The sequence below is a fragment of the Anthonomus grandis genome, chromosome 2 (assembly GCF_022605725.1).
Source record: "Anthonomus grandis grandis chromosome 2, icAntGran1.3, whole genome shotgun sequence".
Taxonomy (NCBI): domain Eukaryota; kingdom Metazoa; phylum Arthropoda; class Insecta; order Coleoptera; family Curculionidae; genus Anthonomus; species Anthonomus grandis.
Window position 1 is genome coordinate 18,068,087 of NC_065547.1, and position 20,833 is coordinate 18,088,919.

Consider the following 20,833-nt stretch of genomic DNA (forward strand, 5'->3'; position numbering starts at 1 on the left):
AATTCAAATTTGAGTGAAAATTATTACTACTGACAGTATTAATAAGCAGGGGGATAAATCATTTTCTTTGGAGATTTAGATATAAATAAAAAAATTTCTAATTATTTTAATACAATTGTAATACTTATGTTCTAATTATTCACGTTTTTCTTCATCTTTTCCTTTTAAATCCTGAATTTTATCTTGGGCGTCTTATTAAAGTACAATTTAAGTCACTTCACAGGTTTGAAGATCGGGTACAACCTCTTGTTCGAACGTGATTTAGTTTCTTATTATCCAGTAAAATTGATTCAAGTAATCGTACCTTTCGCAGATTTACGGTCTTTTTGAAGTTCAAAACCAGTCATTGTGGTTTTTAATTCTAAAGCAAACCTTAGAACATTGAGTTCCTTCACCATCTCTCGGACAATAATATCAAATCAAAATTTTCTTAATCCACTACTTATTTTTTTAATGTGTTGTATTTGGAACAGGTAAAAAATTTACTCTTTAAAAGTTTCTTTTATTTGCTGACTAATAATATATACTTTGAGAGTCATCAACAAATTTTTCAGAATAAAAAAAGATTCCTGACAAAAAAGTTAATGAAAAAAAAGCAACTTGGAAACGTAGAATACCTCTATCTTTACAATACACGTATTCGCCGTTGTCACTTTGTGTTGTTTTTCTAGATGTTTTTTCATATCTGTCAAGCTTGCGCCCGGTCGATATTCAGCAATCAAAAATCTAGAACGCATATGTTGTTTATTAGAAACCTATTTATAGTCCGCGCCCGCTACTATTTAATCGATATATCAATTAAACCCTAGAATCCCCAGAAATTCACAAGGAATTTTAATATTTTTTTGTCCAGATATTAACAATCAGTAACTATAGTGGTTATAAACCTCAACAAGCCAACGTTTTTTTCTGAAAATTACTTAAAAACTCGAATGTTAAAAAAATAAAAGGATTTGAATTAATCTTTTTTGTATAATAAACATCCAAACGCAATTGAGATTGTTGCAAACCTCTACAAACGAACGTTTCTGGTTTAGAAGGTTTGGTTTTGGTTAGGAACGTTTGCTTTAGAATTAAAAACCACAATGACTGATTTTGTACTTCAAAATGACCGTAAATCCGCGAAAGATACGATTACTTGAATCAATTTTACTGGATAATAAGAAACTAAATCACGTTCGAACAAGAGGTTGTACCCGATCTTCAAGCCCGTGAAGTGACTTTTAAATTGTACTTTAATAAGTATTGTAACACGCAAGATGAAATTCAGGAATTAAAAGGAAAAGATAAAGGAAAATGTGAATAATTAGAAAATAAGTATTACAATTATATTAAAATAATTAGAAATGTTTTCATTTATATCTAAATCTCTGAAAATTTGAATTTACCCTTTATTTTAATTTACACTTGTTATTAACAACCCAATCTCACTAATGTTAAACGCTTATGTATATTACTAGTTTTCTATGTAGTTTAATTGATATAATGCCCATAAGTAAATTAACATCCCCCATGTTGAGAGAATTTGTTGTTACGATCAAGAGAATTTTAGAATGTTTAAAATTATTTTATATCTCTACACAAGAAATTTTTGACTATTTGCTAAATTATCTTTTTGAAAGAAATATAGATTTTAACATAAAACGAGCCTTTGAATAAGAAAGAAATTATAACACGTTGCCAAATTTACAAAAACTTTTAAATTTTCTTGAAAAAAAGGTGTATGATAGAAAATATGTGGTGCTGGCATATACCGGGTGGTGCGTCGCCGAGCGGAACATAGGAAATCCCATGTAAATTTTAAGGCGGTCAATTATTGGCTTCCCTGTACATTTTACAGAAAAAATGTAAGATAACTTTTTGAAAAGACCAATCCGGCAAACCCTCGTGCAAAGTTTCAAAAAATTTTAATAAGCGAATCTTGAATTATTCAATTAAATGTTGATATGGTTTTTGGTTTTACCTGAACCGAAAATTTGGTAATTTTGCAATTACATTTAATTGAATAATTCAAGATTCGCTTATTAAAATTTTTTGCACAAGAGTTTGCCGCATTGGTCTCTTCAAAAAGTTATCTTACATTTTTTCTATAAAATGTACTGGAAAGCCAATAATTGACCCCCTTAAAATTTACATGGGTTTTCTTATGTTCCGCTCGGCGACGCACCTCCCGGTATATCCGCACAATTTATGAGGACTCTGCATCTTGTTTCCTCAAAGTCCAAGGTAACTCCCATAAAAACATAAACAATTCCAAGACTCGAACTGTGTGCTATGTTGCTCTTAGCAAAACTCGCTTCCGTTTCCGAGTCCGCTTCCGAAATGTTGACATTTTTAAAGAAAAAATATCCTTTGAGTCAGTAAACCTTTGGTCAGATTCAGAAATTGCCCTTGCTTGGTGTAATAAAGAGCCAAGTATATGGTCTGTGTTCGTCTTAAATAGAGTTGCCCAAATACAGAATTTGACTTCGAATTTTAATTGGAGACACATAAAATCAAGTGAAAACGCCGCTGACATCGGTCCACATTTCTTACACGATTCAGGTGTGATTTTGGATACTAATACTATGAAAAACCCTAAAATCCCCCTCAGGGGGATCCAAATTAAAATTTTGGATCCCCCTGAGGAAAGAGCTTGTTCTAAAGAACTCCGTTGTGTAGTCACGGAGACTAAAAGTATTTGTCAGTATTGGAATGATATATTCCAGAAGTTCTCAAGCATCACCCGAATAAAGCGAACTTTAGATTATATTCTGAGATTTTTACGTAATATAAAAATTGGTAAAAATATGAAAGAAAAATTTAAAGGCTCTATATCCCTAAGCAAATTACAAAAAGCTCAAAACTTAATCTTTACAAATTTGCAAATTTAGTATGTTTCTAAAGAAATCTCAGAGCTTGAACGTTTTTAAATTCAACCCACAGATTATTCGCTTTTGATAGACGTAAGGGAATCTGGCATGCCTTGGAAGGATCATATTGCTGTCTAAATTTTTCAAAACGCGTTAAGTTCGCCTTAATTATACCCCTTTTTTTTCTTAATTCAGCCAAAGTACTCATTTTTGTTTAATAACCTTTCTTAAACCTTTTAATTTTTATTTAATCTACCTTATAATCTTGACCCAAAGTATTTCTTTATTAAAAATACAATTAAATTTAACCCTTGTAACCCAGGTGAAAGGTTGTTCGATTTTAGTGACCTTAGAAATTTTGTTATATAAAATACCTTACCTGAAAAATAACAGATCCTTGATCTAATCCATGATTTATCCAGGTAACCTTTAACAATTAAGTTCTATAGTACCGCCCTTATAACCCATTTCTATATTTTGCACATTATTTAAACATGAAACACTGTTATGCCTACCTAACCCTTATAAAATGCCTATCGCAAAATATAAAAATGAAAATTTAAAATAAAACTAACCTGCTCGATCCTTTACCCTACCTCTCACCATTTTTCTGTTTTGAAAATGTGTGATGTAAACTTAACAACAGAGAATCGGTAAATATGTTTGTAAACAGAATACCCCCTTAGCCCTGAACACATGTTGAACTTAAACAAAGTTGTACTTTACCAATTCTAATCTTTCAATATTCTAAGCCAAAAACATACTAAAGGCACAATGAATGACCTAGGAGATCCTAAGTTTTGTTTGACGCCACATCTTATTAACTTATGAAGAAGCACAAGTTTTCTAATTTTATTTTCCTCTCTATTTGGTCTCAGATTTTAAGTAAATCATAGTTGTTTGAAGGTATTAAAAATGTTAAAAGAATAAGGCAGCAGAAACATTTGTTGATTTTTTTACCTTTTTAAAATTTATTTCTGAAATTGGGTTAGACTCATAAAAATTAATTAAACTATATTTAATATCTTTTAGTTTTAGGACCTAATCTTCTCAAACCAAAAGGTCATCATGACGCTTTAGTAACTGCAAATTTAGCATTCCAAGCTCCCCTATTATTAGTACGAAATCTGAAGTTTTCCGAATTATCAAAAGATGCCCCGCATATGTTGTTTATATTAATCTATAAAATATCTATTATAAGTCATGACTCTCTGAAATATCGTAGGTGCTTTCTTGAGAGAAAATGGCTTTCTAATTCATTATCGGTGTTAAAAGAGTGTTGGGGTGTCTCTATCTCTTGGGATAATCCATTTCTATTTAATGAAAGCCGGACGCTACGTCTAACGTCGTGAATTACTGAAATGTACTCATATTGTTGATTGAATGAGTCTGTGATATTTTACAATGAAAACTTATTGTTTACTGTTGGTTGGAATCGTTGAACTCAATTAATTTTGACCAATAACGATTTTTAACGCGTGCATGTGCCAATTATTTATTTGGCGTTTCTCCTTCATATGAAGGACCTGTCTCAACCGATAACCATCAAAAGAAACGATTTTATGAGTTATAGAATAGCATATGTAAAAACTGGCCGGCTTAATCTGCAGTAAATAATACCTATAAGTAAGTCGTTATTGACGCCATACGGTTTATAATATTTAATTTTTCTTTGTGTATGAATACACAATGGTTCTTAACATTTAAACTAAACTAAATAAAAATTTAAACTAGAGCATAACATTTTGAAACCATTTTATTTGGTTCTTCGAGTCGGATAACGCGAATAGTCCTGAAATTTACAGTCTTATTTTTTTTAAGATCATAGGTATATTTCAAATATTTAATTTTAACATTTATCTAAAGTTCATAGCAAAACACTTTTATTTCGGGTTTTTTTTCCTACAAAAAACATTTGTTTACCTTTTTTGTATTTGCACCACTACTATTTGGCTATTTTCAAAAATGTTACATTTCTGAAGCCAACCTTTTTTGAATATAGGTATAGATTTTTGTGGCCCCATTAATATGTGGAAAACTCCAAAGCCTAAAATTTTTAAAGCATACTTATTCTTCTTATTCATTTGTGAGATTATAAATGTATCTAATTTAGAATGACGGTAGAATTTTTTTATTAAAGCTTTTAGCTTCATGGCCGTTTCGCGCCGTGCCAATTTTTAAACTTATTAACCCCCCCCCCCCTCCAACCCAGATGTGTTCGAGGCGTAGGTATTTTCCGTCATTATCAGGTTTTTTAGGAGGCGGTCTTAAAGGGGTCATATTTACCTCCCGTCTCACCACCACCTCTAAAATCCAGATAACTGTCGACCAATACATACATCTATTGGCATATATATAAACAACATCAAAAACAAGAAAACATAGAAAATACTCAGGGCAATAAAAAAATAAAAATTGGCACATCCCGCCCAACTTTTTCTTTGAACATCGATGCCTAAGCTAATTTTAAATATATTTGTGGACACTAAATGTTATATTAAAAATGTGTGTGTTATATTAAAAATGTTATATTAATAATGTGTCCAAATACCACAGATCTTCGTTATAACCATATTACATTTTTGATCTTTAGCTTATTTTTGAATTTGAATCCATCCAATTCTTAATATTTATAATTTTTTAAATTACTTAAAACATTTTTCTATCAAATTTGCAAATTCTTAGCACAATTGATTGATGGTACAATTAAAGACCATTCCATTATCTCCATAATTTGTATATAATATACAACAAAAACAATTGTGTTACGTCTGGATTATTGAGAATGCTATTATCGGTTCATTTACTGTTAGAATGTAAATATTTAAAAAAAAAAACAAAGTTATCCCAAACTTTTTTGAGAAGATATCCTGCATAGCAGGATGTTGAACATTTTTCTAGTGTGCTTTTTTTAGGTTTTTAAAATTTTAATGGTTGCGATAATTTAATATCAAAATTTTGCAATTCATTATTTAAATTGGAATCTAATTCTATACTATCCATGTTAGGCATATCTTTATCTGTAGTAGCGACATTTGAGAGTAATATGGTATTATCTGTATCCTCTTGGAAATTTAAAGCTGTGACGGTTTTAAAAGTCCAGGTATTGTTTGAACACGAAATGCAAACCGAAAACGACTTTTTATAATTCAAAAAACGTTTTATAATAATCCTGATTTAGGTACTTTGTCAAAATAAATACGTGTTATTATCTTTCTCAAATGAAGCAAATATAGCATTTATGGTCTGAATTATGCCATTAAAAGACGGTGATCGAGATTTTTTTTCACCATTTTACCACTAACAAGTTATTTCAATATTTAAAGCATTTATTATTACTGTCCTTGTCACATACGGTAAGTATAGGATTAAGGCGAATTCAATGAAATACTCTAAATTATGGTTTATTCAATGTTTAAGCTGGCTCTCTTTGATTGATCCATGTAAAAAAAAGATATTGGTAATTTCTAGCTTTTGTATAGTCCGCGTGCTGAAAATACTAAAGTATAAGTTGTTATTTTTGAGGTTTTACCGAATCCAGAATGATTGTATAATATATTTTATTATATTCAACGAGTTCTTTGATGCTCATTTTATCAAAAAAAGATATGAGACGTTGGTTTAGACAGAGCTGAATGGGCTTGGATAATATCGGTATTATTAATATGGGTCGATGATTTCCTGGATCATCCATATTACCCTTTTTAAATGTAGCAACAACTTTACTTATTTTAAGCTTTTGTGGAAATGTACCAGATGAAAAACATTTGTTTATTATTAGAGATAGTAGTAGGGCCAAACCATTTGCAAGTTGTTTCAATATTTTATTGCTCAAACCAAAGATGTCTTGAGCAGAACTATCACTTAAACTTTTTAAAAGATCAATGAACTCTATTTCGGTAACAGGTGAGAGAAATACTGTTGAATTGTTATGTACATATTTTGCTGTAAATTGTACAGGGTCATTAGATTTTTGCAGTGTGTTTGTAATTGAGTCAGCTATATTCACAAAGAATTTGTTAAACTCATCGGGAGTTACATTACATTTCGAATTACTAGGATCATTATTTTTTGTTTCTTTAATAATGTTCCAGGTGGTTTTAGATTTGTTATATCTATTTCTATTTTGTTTGTATAATACGAGTGTCTCGCTTCTTTTATTTTAGTTTTATATTCCTTTATACGAATTTTTAGCCATTCTGAGAGATCTAGAGTACTGTTATGTTCATTTAAGGTAGAAAAGAAGTTTAAGTTATCTCTCAATCTCTTCAGTTCAATATTAAACCATTTTTTTTCTTTATTTGTGGTGAGAATTGTTTTAGTTTTTTTGGGAATATAAAAGTCTATAATAGACATTAGAACATTGAGAAATATTTCAAAAGAATTGTCAACGTTACAATTATAATTATGTTGGTACTTATAATATAATTATAAGTTCTGATACACATATTATATCAACATTCTTGTTTTCAATCTGGATTTCCAACTCATCCAATTTTTTTGTCAAACTTCGGATGTTAAGAGACATCATTTTGAGATTGGAAGTCGGGTGTATGCGGGCAACTCCCTCTAATTCAGATTCTGGTTCAGATTTTTCTGTCCATCTAAAAAAATCCGTCCAAGTGAGAAGTTAAACCATTGCATTTGCAACATTCTTTGGCCAGAAGGAATTACTGTAAATGGTATCCTTTAGTTCTGGAGTCACTCCTACCATAAACTTTTTTTTGTCTGATTGGTTTTGTTTCGGGATACACTGTTTAACGTAGACATCAGTGCAATTGCTATGCTTGGTAACGTAATTTTTTATGTCCATTTCGGTGATAGTTTCATTAATTTTTGATAAGAAGACCCATATCCTTCTATTTTGTTGGGCAGACGTGGAACCAAATTGTCTTCATGATCTTCTCGACTTCCAATTTAAAGGTTTTTTTTCTTAAAGGATCGACGTTCTTGTCTTCCTTGGTGTTGTTCCAAGCTTCGCCTCTTTGATAGGGATTCTGTTTGAGAGTTTTGAATGTGTTGCTTACGAGATTTTTTGGCCTTTTGCAAGCACCCATGCATCACCACCGCCAGGCTCGAAACCTGGAGTATCATCGTGCGGATTTTCAGAAGATTGTAATGAAGAGGCGGCATTGGACAGTCTGGGGACCATACTCGAGCTACCGCTATCTTCACGTTGTTCAATGACTGATAACATTGAAGACAGTGACACTTCAGTTTGTTTTTGTCTATTTTGTTTTCCCGCCAATTTACTAGGATCTTGGGGCCCTGCTTGCGACTGAGGCAGAGGTCCCGTTCAGAGTTTTTTACTTCCTTAGGCACTTCCTGCTCTGTATTTTTGCAGAGTCTGTATTTTTTGGATCAGCAAAAGATTATTCTGCTGCAAAATAGTGTTTTTGCTTGACGATTCATCAAGCAGTTAACAACTTCTGTATTGAGTTTTTTCTCCATAATTTTTAAGTTTTCTTTTAATATTTCAATTTTCTGCTCACCTTGTTGGACCAGAGCTTCCAGATTACTTATTTTGAGTTCCTGACTTGCCGATTCTTTTGTGGGTTTTGAGGTTAGGTCTTGCACACAACAAATCATCCTTGAATCATCAAGAGGTGTTAATTTGGGAAAATCTCTTGATAGGCACGATTTGTGATAAGTTTTCCCACAAACTATACATATTGTGTAGGCACAAACTCGCGTTTTACAGCACTCAAACGTATTTTTTGCCGGAGCATTGTTTGTTGTTTCTTCGTTTGGCGGCGCCATCTTGCCATCTTATTATTTTTATTAATAAAACATTCTTACTACCTACCCTACAAAATACGAACGAAGATAGTGTCCAGGCACCAGTTAATTATCGAGGCTGTTGCTTGCCCCATAAAACACGAAGAAAGATGTGCCGAAACAACAGTTTCAAAATAAAATAAAACGGAACGATATTAATAGCAACGGATACGATAAAGTCGAAATTATACCCATTTGTAGTTACGTCATCCAGGTGAGAAAAAACGTATGGCGTAGATATTTTTGCCAATCAATATTAGGTTAGAAACTTTACCATCGTCTTCAGAAATTAATAGTCTGCTATGTATTTTTATACGTTCAGAAATTAACAAATGATTTATTTTAGCAGCATATTATTATATTTTTATATTCGTGTGTATACTTTCATTCCCAAAAAATTTAATAAAAAAATTTTTACAATTAATCATAAATAATGGGATATAAAAAACAAGTCCGAAAAATGGAATTGCACCTCAAATTGAGAATGTGATAGAGCGAGCCGCAGATGCAACAAAATTGAGCACAACGATCGCAAATATAAATAGAATAGGATAAAATCAGATCAGGATTACGCTGCTCATATATTTTCCAAGCAAAAGACCGCAAAAACCAAATCTACAACATATTTGAAAAGTAAAATTCGGCACGAGCAGTAGACGTAACAAAACTGAGCTTACAAAAATTGTGAATAATGGTATAAAATTATTTTAACTCACTGGGAAAAATTTAAACACTGACAATTTAATTTACTTGTTCATGAAAAAAAGGCTGCTTGAAGGAATATGTTAACACATTAAAATGAAAATACCATTCCAAACAATAAAACATACAAACATTACCAAGATCAAAAAAAACATTACCAAGTTAATGAAATTGCAACGATATGATTGAATACTTAAACGACGATCATAAAATAAAATTTGCTAGAACAAAAAAAGCTTAATCAATCTCGTCAGTGTTGTCAGAGTCAGAACTGAAATCCACAAGTGGCAGAATGTCATAGGCATCACACACTTGTATTGCCTCCCAAGCCTTTTCAATTAGCTTTTCTGTATGAAAAACATATTTTTGCCAATGATCTATAGAAATTTCGTTTATTACCCTTTCCCATGTAGTCAGAACTTCTGAAGGTGACCCCTTAAAATTGGAATTATATTGATCATATTTTCGTTTACATTCCGACCATACCATTTCAATTGCATTAAACTGGCAATAATATGGTGGCAGTCGCAAAATTTTGTGTCCTAAAGGTTTAACATATTTATCAAGGAAGTACTTTTTTTCACTAGGGCAATTTCTGCGTGCAATACTCCATATTTTATCTTTCATGACTTTTCCTGGAAAGCCAATATTCTTTTTCTTCAACCATTCGGTCAGTCTCTGCTTTGTTCAAGATTTTCTCGGGATTTCTTCTAATAAACCAGAATGGTAACTTGCATTGTCCATGATTATAAATGACTTTGGGGGAAGATTTGGAACCAGCTGAGTTTTAAACCAGTTTTCGAAGTTTTCCTGTTCATATTGTCATAATAATCTCCCGTCTTTAATCCACTCTTGAATATTAAATTTGCACCCTTGATGAAGCCATCTTTGTTTCCGGCGTGGACCACGATATAACGATGACCTTAAAAATAAAAGATAATTCAATTCTCTTCTTTTAGAAATCACTCTTCCAGAACATAAATTTAATATAATTAATAAGTAATGTTCGATGCACATACGAGTAGTGTATGAAGTTAAATTCCCTCATATTGTCTTAGAGAGAAATTATATGAAACAGATGAAATTATGAAGTTAGAGGGCCTTTACAAGGGCAATAGTTTTTATTCAAAAAAAATCTAAAAAAAATAACCAGATAATTTTTACCTTCACTGTTTTTCCTTGAATCCGTGTGCTTGGTGTCATCTTGCCAGCTACTACGAAATGATCCCTTGCTAAAAATCCACGTCTCGTCAATGAAAACTGGAGTAAAACCTTTCGGACCTACATTTCTATTTTTGATATACTCCCTTAAAAAAGGGTCCGTTAAAGTTAGAGTCCGTTAAAGAGTTCGAACATTTTATTGATAAAAAAGTGAGGATGAAGTAAAAAAATGCAAAATTTTAAAAATTATAAAGGATTTTCTACTTACGTACTTCTTTAGGTGATAAACACAAATTTCCACACGCAAATCAGGAATATCAAATATGTAAATACGGATTTATTCATAAATAAAAAAAACTGTCAAAATGCCACATATTTATTGGGAGTGGCTACTGTACTAGTACGATTATCGTAATTTTCTGTCCTGTCTCATAGGTAAGTATTTGTTTATTAATTATTTATATAATCATAAAATATGGGGATATATCACACGGGGCGGTAGCCCCGTGTGCGCATACAAGGTGGGCGCACATGTGGCGGCAGCCCCGTGTGCTCACATGGGACTGTGTGGTTGGCGCACATGTGGAGTTGGGATTGCAAAAAGGGATTGGATGGAACCTTGGGTTGGCGCTAAATAGTGGGTTAGGTAGTAGAAAATGGGAATTATATATGCCTTATTCCTATTCCTAATGCTTATAATGAATTTAAAGATATTTATTGTTTTGACTATAAGTTAATGTACATTAAACCTCATCGTTATTATTTACCTATTAATAATTAAATATCTTAAATTATGTTTTTTTTTCAAAATGTATATTTTTTATTATATATAAAATTACATAAAATATCTAATAATTTAAATAAATAATACCTATTTTTTAACACCTGATAAATGCGTTTTGTTCATGTAATGTAAAATCTAACTATATTATGCCTTTATTATCTAAAATTGAGTCCACAGCCAACCCATCCAACTAAAAAGTGTTCCAGGCAAAACCAAAAAATACTACTGGGGACGTAGTGAAGCCACTGCCATTTTTGTCAATAAGGTTGTTGTTTTATTTTTCTTGTGTGTAAATTACAAAATATGTAATTAAAAGGGGTACAAAGCGATAAAAAATTATATAAATTTAAAATAATAACACCCAAAAAGTTCCAAAATTGCCCCAATATATATATTTTTTAACTATAGCAAAATCAAGAGCTAAAAAACCTTGTGCAAGTTGGCAATAATTACGTATTTAACGTATGTAGAAAAACCTTTATAATTTCCAAAATTTTGTATTTTTTTCAGTCGTCCTCACTTTTTTTATCAATATTTTGACCACACTCAATATTCTATGTAAAAATTTTCAAAAAAAATTCGGGTTTTAGACGTCTCTTTAACTTTACCGGACCCACATATTTTTTTCTGTCGTATATAGAATAAATTGTGTCCCGAATTCTATGTTTCAAATATGTTGTAATTTTGGTTTTTGCTGTCTTTTGCTTGGAAGATATACAGGCTGCGTAATCCTGATCTGATTTTATCCCATTCTTCTTTATATTTGCTATCGTTGTTGTGCTCAATTTTGTTGCATCTGCGGCTCGCTGTGTCACATTCTCAATTTGAAGTGCAATTCCGTTTCGGACTTCCTTTTCCAGTTGAAAAAAAGCCAATATATTTAAAATCATCAGCTGCGATTGTTCATTATACCTATTATATCTTTTTTTAGGCATTATCTAACGCTTTTCGAAATAACTTTCAAGAACAAGTTGACAATATTTTTGATTGACAGTGACGGATATTTTACATAACCTAGTATATAAAAGATGAATAATCATCAGACACCAATTTTTTTCAAAAGTTTGTTGTCGCCGCTGTTTGTAATATGCTAAACAAAGATAAACAAAAATGACGTCATTACAAATGGGTATAATTTCGACTTTAGCAATCTTAATACGCGAGCTTGGAAGCGGCCAGTCAACTGTCAACAGGTGGCTCTTACCTAACCCAATTCACATTGTCAATGTTAAGACAAAGTTTAACATAAAAATAAAAATATGTATTTTAGTTTAACAACAAATATTGAAACTTTAAGATTCGTGCTGTAAAAACCGAGGTGGAAGCAGCATAGTTAGCAGACCGATAACGAGTTTTTTGCAAGCGGCGAGTTGTACACTAACATTTCAGAACCTGTACCCTGGTAAGATCTATCTGGTTTTTTTTCTTCTCTTTCTATTGCAGAATTAAACTAAAGCCAATAAAAAGAAGAAAAATCTCCCGATGGGTATACAAGGGGAAGGGGGAGGGGCTAATACCCTCCCGACAAACTTAATTTAACTCGAAATGAACTCGAAGATATACTCTGTATTCCAACTCAAGGTCAAATAGGTGAAACTAGTTCCTATGGCTTAAAAGCAACAATTTCCTAGAATTGTAAGCGCAAACACCAAATAAAAAAACCAAAAGCAGGTATCTAAGACACTATAATTTCTTATATAATTAACATTAAATCTGAAAATTTAAATGAAAATATAGGTAAATGGTCACATTTAACCATAGCTAGAGAAATATGTAACCTCAACTTGGCAGGTATTAATGAAATAAAGATAAAAGGTAGAAGTAGATTTGCAAAGGGATGATCAGAAACATAGACACTATTCTAGATACAGAAACACTAAAAAATAACAAAAGATCCCCCTTCGATACTTTTGATGTTGTAAGACTTGATGATGACATAGAAAACCCTAACCCCAGTGATATAACAAAAAAATACACATACACTCCAACAAATTATTAACAATATGGATAACAACAAATTATTATCCATATTAATCACATTTAAGGGAAGCCACCTACCCAAATATATTACAATATTCAAAAGTAAATATGAAGTCACACCATACATACCTACACCCACAAAATGTTATAATTGCCTCCGAAATGGCCACACTAAAACACAATGCAAAAGCAAACAAAAATGCCAAAAATGTCCTGAAACACTAGATGAAGAACACAACAAAAATACAAATAAATGCACCAAAAAGTGCTATTTCTGTAAAACAGACTACTACCCTACATAAAGAACATGCCCCGAACATCTACGCCAATAGGAAATAAAAAGACAAATGGTCTTTCAAAACATCTCATACTATGAAGCCTGCTAACAATGCCCACAGACAAAGAATACTGGAAACAACAATAGAAGAGAAAATTTTATACTACACTCACAAACAGTTCCACAACTAAATAACACAGCCAACGAAGAAATTATAATACCAATTACACAAAGAGAAGTAATCACAAAACAAAGGGAAAAGACCATACTCTCACGTATTAGATAACCCTAAAAAAAAGAAACATTTCTACGGAATACAATAAGGCAACACATAACAACATATTACTTTATCCAAATGGATGCCCAAACATTCTACAACTGGTAACAAAAAAGATCACAACACAGATAGACTAACTACATCAATATCACAATGCAGCCCAACTTAACAAAACGCAACATAATCCATCCTAACCGGAAGATATATTAAACAAAACCAGCCTACTGATGCAATAGAAACCCTAAATAACCTATCTAAAATAGAAACTGAATTATTACCAAAAAAAATCAACAATCTAGAAGTCAAGTCACAATCCTGTCATCAATGCCGAGGCAATGGAGACAGATGAGGAGTCAATATTCTAACAAAATAAAAATCACTATTACAGAGTAAAAACAAAGAGCAAAGAATTACAAAAAAAAAATGGCTAGCTTAACTATACTCCAATGAAATATACACTAAGCCATGGCCAACCGAACAAATCTTGTAATACTGATAAAAGACAATAACCCAGATGTAATGTTAATTAATGAAACATGACTTAAAGTAGAAAATAAATACCATATAAAAAACTGCAAAACAATTAGAAAAGATAGAAACGAGGGCTATGGGGGGATAGCCATCCTTATAAAGAAAAACATAAAATATACAGAAATAGATTTGGACAGTAATCCAGAAGAAAAAATTGAAGATCTAAATATACTAACTGCATATATTCCTAAGCAAATAACAAACAACCACCTACATAACATAAAAGACCAACTTCAGAGTCAATGATAACACATGTACAAGACCACACAATAATAATGGGGGACTTTAATGCCCACCACACACTATGGGGAAGCCAAAGAATTAACAGTAACGGTAAACAATTGGAATCTTTTTTACTAGAAAACCAACATTGTATACTTAATACCAACTCATCCACAAGAATCAAACCATACAGTCCTCTCGATTTGACCATGACCAGTAATGACATAGCCTTAGACTCTGAATGGAATCTACTCCAAGATTGTGGCTTCAGCGACCACTTCCCAACAATAGTAGAAATAAAAAACACAAATAGAATAAATTTAAATGAATACCGGGTTAACACAATACCCAAAAGAATCTTTCATAAAGTGGACTGGAACCTATCCCATGACATAATTTTAAATGAAAATGTCATCTTAGACAAGAACAACCCATATGAAGGAATACAACAAAGATTACACAAGGCTAAAGAAAGAGCAATACCATGAACACAAGGTACCAATAACCCCAAAACAAGAAACCCGTGGTGGGACTCAGAATGCACAGGGAGGATAAGGAAAGAAACGAAGCTGTAAAAAAATATCTAAATAACATATCACTAATAATCTATTAAACTTAAAAAAACAATTGCTAAAACACAAAGATTCTTAAGAAAAAAATAATTTTTTTGACTTCTGTGAATCCTTGAACAGAAACTCATGTTGATGTTTGGAAAAAAGTTAAAAAATTCTCGGGAAAATATAACAACGAAGGATCGGCGAATCCTACAAATGAAATAAGGAAAGAAATAATCTACAAAACGGCAAGCATAAATATAGAACCAACATTTCAAATAGATAAATGTACAAAATTTAAACCTTTCACCGTCTATGAACTGAACACAGCCATAAAAAAAAACAAAAAAACTCAGCTGTTGGCCTAGATGAAGTTTCATAAATATAAAAATGATAAAAAAATTACCACAAAGAACCAAATAAGAAATTTTAACATTATTCAACAATATCCTAACCGAGAAAACTCCAATACTGGAAAAGCTCAAAGATTATCTCATAATAATTATATGTAAGCCTGGACAAGACCCAAAAATTGCCAACAGTTACCGGCCAATAGTCCTCTCATCCTGTATATTAAAAATAATAAATAATGGAAATCAAGATTAAACAAAGAATTGAATGGCAGATGAAAAATTAAAAAAAATTACACATCTCCAAATAGGCTTCAGGAAAAGAATGGGAATAGAAGACAATATAGCATTCATAACATCACATATAAACCTAGCATTTACGCAGAACATAGTTATCACAGCTATGTATCTGGATATAAAAGCTTTCAACTCCAAAGATATACACAAACTTTACAACAAGATGATACAATTCAATATACTTATAGATTTATGTAACGCCACTTATAAAATACTGATAGACAGAAAATTATTCATAAGAGATCGGGTCAATAAATTAACAATTCTAAAATAACTACAAGGGGTCTCCTCTAAGCACTATATTGTTTAATATTTACCTGTCGGAACTATACACCATACTTCCAGGTGAAATCAAACTAATGGGATATGCAGACGACTTAGCAATTGCCGTTAAAGGAAAATCACCAACACAGAAAAATGTGAAGCAGTTATGTTTAGCAGGGGAAAGAGGGAAGACATTAGGGACACAAAATTTTTATCAGAAATCATCTAAATAAAAACCCACCCACTCGTTCCCATATTAAAATCAAAACTATTGGCGAAGAAAAGACATCTCATATCTGGTCACAGCGTTAAACTATTTTCTACCATATTCAAAGAAGATTCACAAATACGACACATTACCCTGCTTTACGATAGACATGGAATCACAAATTGAACCTATACTAGTAGTACAGCTAAACGGACTTACAGATATGACCTTATACGGTAAACAAACTTAATTTCAGCTCTCAAAACCGGGTAACTCTAGGTGAAAGCAGGGGGACAAATGTTGGTCACATGTATATAGGAAAACTGCGGGAAACTGAACCATAATTTATATTAATTTTTGCAACACAAGGCATGTCCCTTTATATTTAACAGGGCTGCCAAAAGTAGGTAAACCGTCTTGCTTAATAGGTTCTGTAAACATTGTAACAGCATGAACGGAAAATTCATGAAAATAATTGGAAAACCCGAAGCATGGTGATGAAAAACCTCTCAGTTTTTGGCATTTGTGGTTCTTTACTATCCTAAGAACCACCATGGCTAAAAACAATAAACCCCAGGGACTAAAACATTGTCAACGGAGAACTAGGTGTAGCCTATAAGAAATCAAACCTTTTCATGGTACTATCAGGCTAAAAACCTCTTTAAGTTGGTCTCTCTTTATGTATGTTTACCATTACAAGCCCCTCATGACTCAGGTAAAGCTTAAAATGCACCCTTTTGTTATGTAAATTATAAATTTAGAGGTTAAATGTTAATGGGGTGAAACCATCTAAGTTTTCTTATAAAATACTGCCTGGGATAATCCTTATTATTATAAAATAAAGAGAAAATTGTAATACACATTGTAACCTCGTTACAATGTAAAAAATTTTCTCTGATACCAGTAAATATGGCAGGATCAAGGAATTAATATTTTTGAGATGCTCATTAGCAATAACTCCTGAAGCTCTTAATTAAAACAATTTTTTCCTCTCAAATATTTAGTTAAGGCAATATTAGACTCCTCGACATCTCGAAAGGAGGCAAAACAATTTTACAGAAAGCACAGAGAAAAAGTTCGATTGGTAAAATGTAGTATTTTTTTAGCTTTTCTTAGTTCTTTTTCGCTGTTACAGAATTTAGGAAAATACTACGTCTTAACTTTTAAACAGTTTTGTGTACTTTCTGAAAAAATTATAGCTTCTTGCTATGAGGTACTGCCTCTAACCCATCGACATTCCGCGCGGGGCTGCAACACCTGTCTTAAGTGCATTTATTCCATGATCTATTTAAAAAAAATTTTAATAGCGATATTTCGTATATTTTAAATTTAAAATATTAAATGTTGTGAGTCTTTTTATACAGGTTTGTTTTTAAATAACGGCAGAGAAAAAGTCATAAGCCATTGTGAAAATTTCAAATATTTATTTTCAACCTAAGAATATTCCATTTTTTTTAATATAGTTTAGCTTTTATGATTTCTTTTATCTTTGCCTTTCATTATACAGTGCTTTCATTTCAAAACAATCCACCCTTAATAACTTTCTTACAAAAAAAAAAAAAAAAAAAAACGTCAAATTAGATATACAGGGGGACGTTTAATTATGCATTTACTGAAGTTCTGTCAATCACCTTCTCACCTTCAGCTAACCTCACTTTAATATGTCAAATGGGAACCCCCATCGTGTGATACATCATAGTAAGGAGCGTAAAATTCTCTATTCAACGGTACCAAAAAAAATGAAATCGGTAAATGTGTAAGCAAATAGTTAGCGAAAATGTCTAGAAATAATGAATATTTTATTTTATTTTTTTTTCAAGAAAGTTATTAAGGGTGGATCGTTTTGAAATGAAAGGACTGTATAGTATTCTTTATAACCCAATAGTTCATTAAAAGAAATTTTATAATCCCTAATAATAATTCAAAAATTAGGTTTTTTAAGGAAAGATTATCACTAATTAATTCAATAGAAAATTTTATGTTAATTGTAAAACCCCAAATCAGTCAAACTCGACGTTTTACATTTGATTAATCTGCCAATTAAATTAAAAATAGCCCCTGTTAAGTAAGAAATAAAATCCTCTATCCCCTAATTTTCCTGCTAAATGTCCTTATCATATTGCACTTTTTTATAATTTTTTAAAATTTTGCATTAAACAACTTGCACTCCTGTCTCTTATGTTAATGTGTTCCTCATAAAAACTGTTAAAAAACATTACATAGTTATAACAACAAACAAAAATCAAACAAATCCATTAATCCGGCAAATAGGCGCATTTCGTTTCGGCTGGGACCCAGCTTGATCAAGCCAGGTCCCAATCGGGGGGTCGAATTATTTGCATTACATAGGCTTTCTAAGTGTTAGTATAATTTTCTTCGATTGGGTGAAATTCCCTGGCATTAAATGTGGGTGAGTATGGTTTGTCCCCTCTATATTTAATTTTTGATTTCTGTTTTTTAAAAGTAAGATTTTTTTTTTATTAAGAGAAAGAATGTTCATACACTTAGTGTTTTTTGCCGTTAACTTTGGTACTTTACTTGAATATAATTTAATAATTTGGAGCTCAAGCAGTACCGGAATCTGCACCCTTACTTTTGAACGAAATTTAATCTTATATAAAACTATACAGTGCTTTCATTTTAAAACGAACTAGCCTTAATAATTTCTTCTTTAAATAAAAAAAACGTCGTCGTCGAAAATACGTCAATTTAGATATACAAGAGGGTATTTAGTTTTATTTTTAAAGTTTTGTCAATCATCTCCAGCTAACCCCAATTTGATTTCTCAAATGGGAACCCCCATCATGTGACACATCATTGGAAGTAATATTTAAATGTCTATTCGACAGTGCCAAAAAAATTAAATGCCGTACCACTACCACCCAACGGTGTATAAAAAGTATAAGTTCCTTTTTTCCCTGCGGTCTTTATATCCGGATAAATCTATTCTTTTGCTATTTAACTCTTCGTGCTAGCTTTCATTCTTTGAAGTTATACCGATTCGGGTTAAGGTTGTATCATACAGGTAAGCTATACTTCCTTACTGTAGAGTGTAGATGCTGTATTTTTTCTCTAAAACCCGAGTTAATAGAGCTGATTACATAAATTGGTTGTTTGTTCCTGTTAGTGATCCCTTTTTTTTCATGGAATACTTCGATCTAGCATTCTCTTAGATCCTTGTTGTTGGGCATAAGTAGGGAAATATCCAAACTACTTGCTACTGCTTTTTTTTATTTTCGTTTATTAGATTAAGCAAAATTAATATAATTTGCCATCATTAGGAATATCAGAAAATCATTTTTTTTTATATTAATCTACCTTGATATTGGTAACAAAATATTCTCCTTTTCAGTAATGCCATTTGCATTTTGTACGAGGGAAAAGTATCCTTGGTGTGAATACGCTGAATCTGCCCATGACGGCAGTATAACCAAATTTCTTCAACAAGTATGTAACTAAACATAATCTCTCTTCCTAATGAAAACATATTAATTTATTTTAGCTAGCCAAAAAATATAATATGGTTATTATATCCCCGATTTTGGAAAGAGATGAAAGACATTCAGATACTATTTGGAACACAGCTGTTGTCATCGATAACCATGGTGATTACTTAGGGAAGCATAGAAAAAATCACATACCGAGAGTTGGAGATTTTAATGAGTCTACATATTATTTCGAGGGAAATACTGGACATCCTGTATTTGAGGTAACAAAAATTGTTATGTATTTTTCTATCCATCAATAAAACTACGACATATTACTTACAAAATCTATTTAAATAGGGTGATCATTAAAATCCTGGTTACCTTAAAAATTGATATATTGAGGCAAAGTTGCGTATATTGTTACCCATACTAACTATTAATTTTATTTAAAATATAAATTTAAAAAGGATTTTTAATAAAAAAAATCTTTATTATTCTAAACGCAAAAGTAAGAAGTCAAAAAAGGATCAATTTAGGCCTAGAATGGCTGCAAGTATGGAGTAAGAATGCCACATTGCTTTTACTATTTATATATAAATGAAAATAAATAATAAATAAAATAGTCTGAAGTTTTTTTCATACAGAGTGTCTAATATAACTAACCAATTTACTCATAAAATATGCAATAACTCGATTTTTTTAAATGAAACACACTGTATTTTTCTTTACCATGAAGTTGGTATGTCCTATACACCGCTTTTTCGAGATATTTTACATTCTTTAAAAAACGATACCAATAAAAGCGCATAACTATGTATTTAAAAAAATCTATCAAGATTGCTTAGAAATCTTTGTTTGTATTGTTGACAGACTATCGGCAAAAATACTGATCTGACATTTAAATAGTTGCATTTGGTTTATTGTTTTTTTTTTTTGAACATCGTTAATAAAAAAATTTCGCATTAGAGCTGAAATAAGTTTTAAAGTTTAAATTATTGTATTACTTGCAAATCTTGTTACTTGCACCTATCGTTTTGGTTGGGCATATATCGTTTTATTTGGACATTGTTGCACTTTTCGGCTTAAAACTATATGAGAAGTGTAGAAATTAATAAATATATTAATTTTTTAATTAAATATTGGAATATTTCAAGGCAATTTAAAATAT

The 20,833-nt window shown here is 31.4% G+C and overlaps 1 protein-coding gene across 2 annotated transcripts in view; it reads left to right on the forward strand.

Moving 5' to 3' along the window:
* LOC126750594 (beta-ureidopropionase) overlaps nt 1-20,833 on the forward strand; it is a 155,922-nt gene that overhangs the window by 102,841 nt on the left and 32,248 nt on the right. For both annotated transcript variants that reach the window (XM_050460243.1, XM_050460244.1), the window contains exons 5-6: nt 19,590-19,684; nt 19,740-19,946. In XM_050460243.1, coding sequence (XP_050316200.1) covers nt 19,590-19,684; nt 19,740-19,946 — 302 coding nt within the window. The remainder of the gene's footprint in view (nt 1-19,589; nt 19,685-19,739; nt 19,947-20,833) is intronic.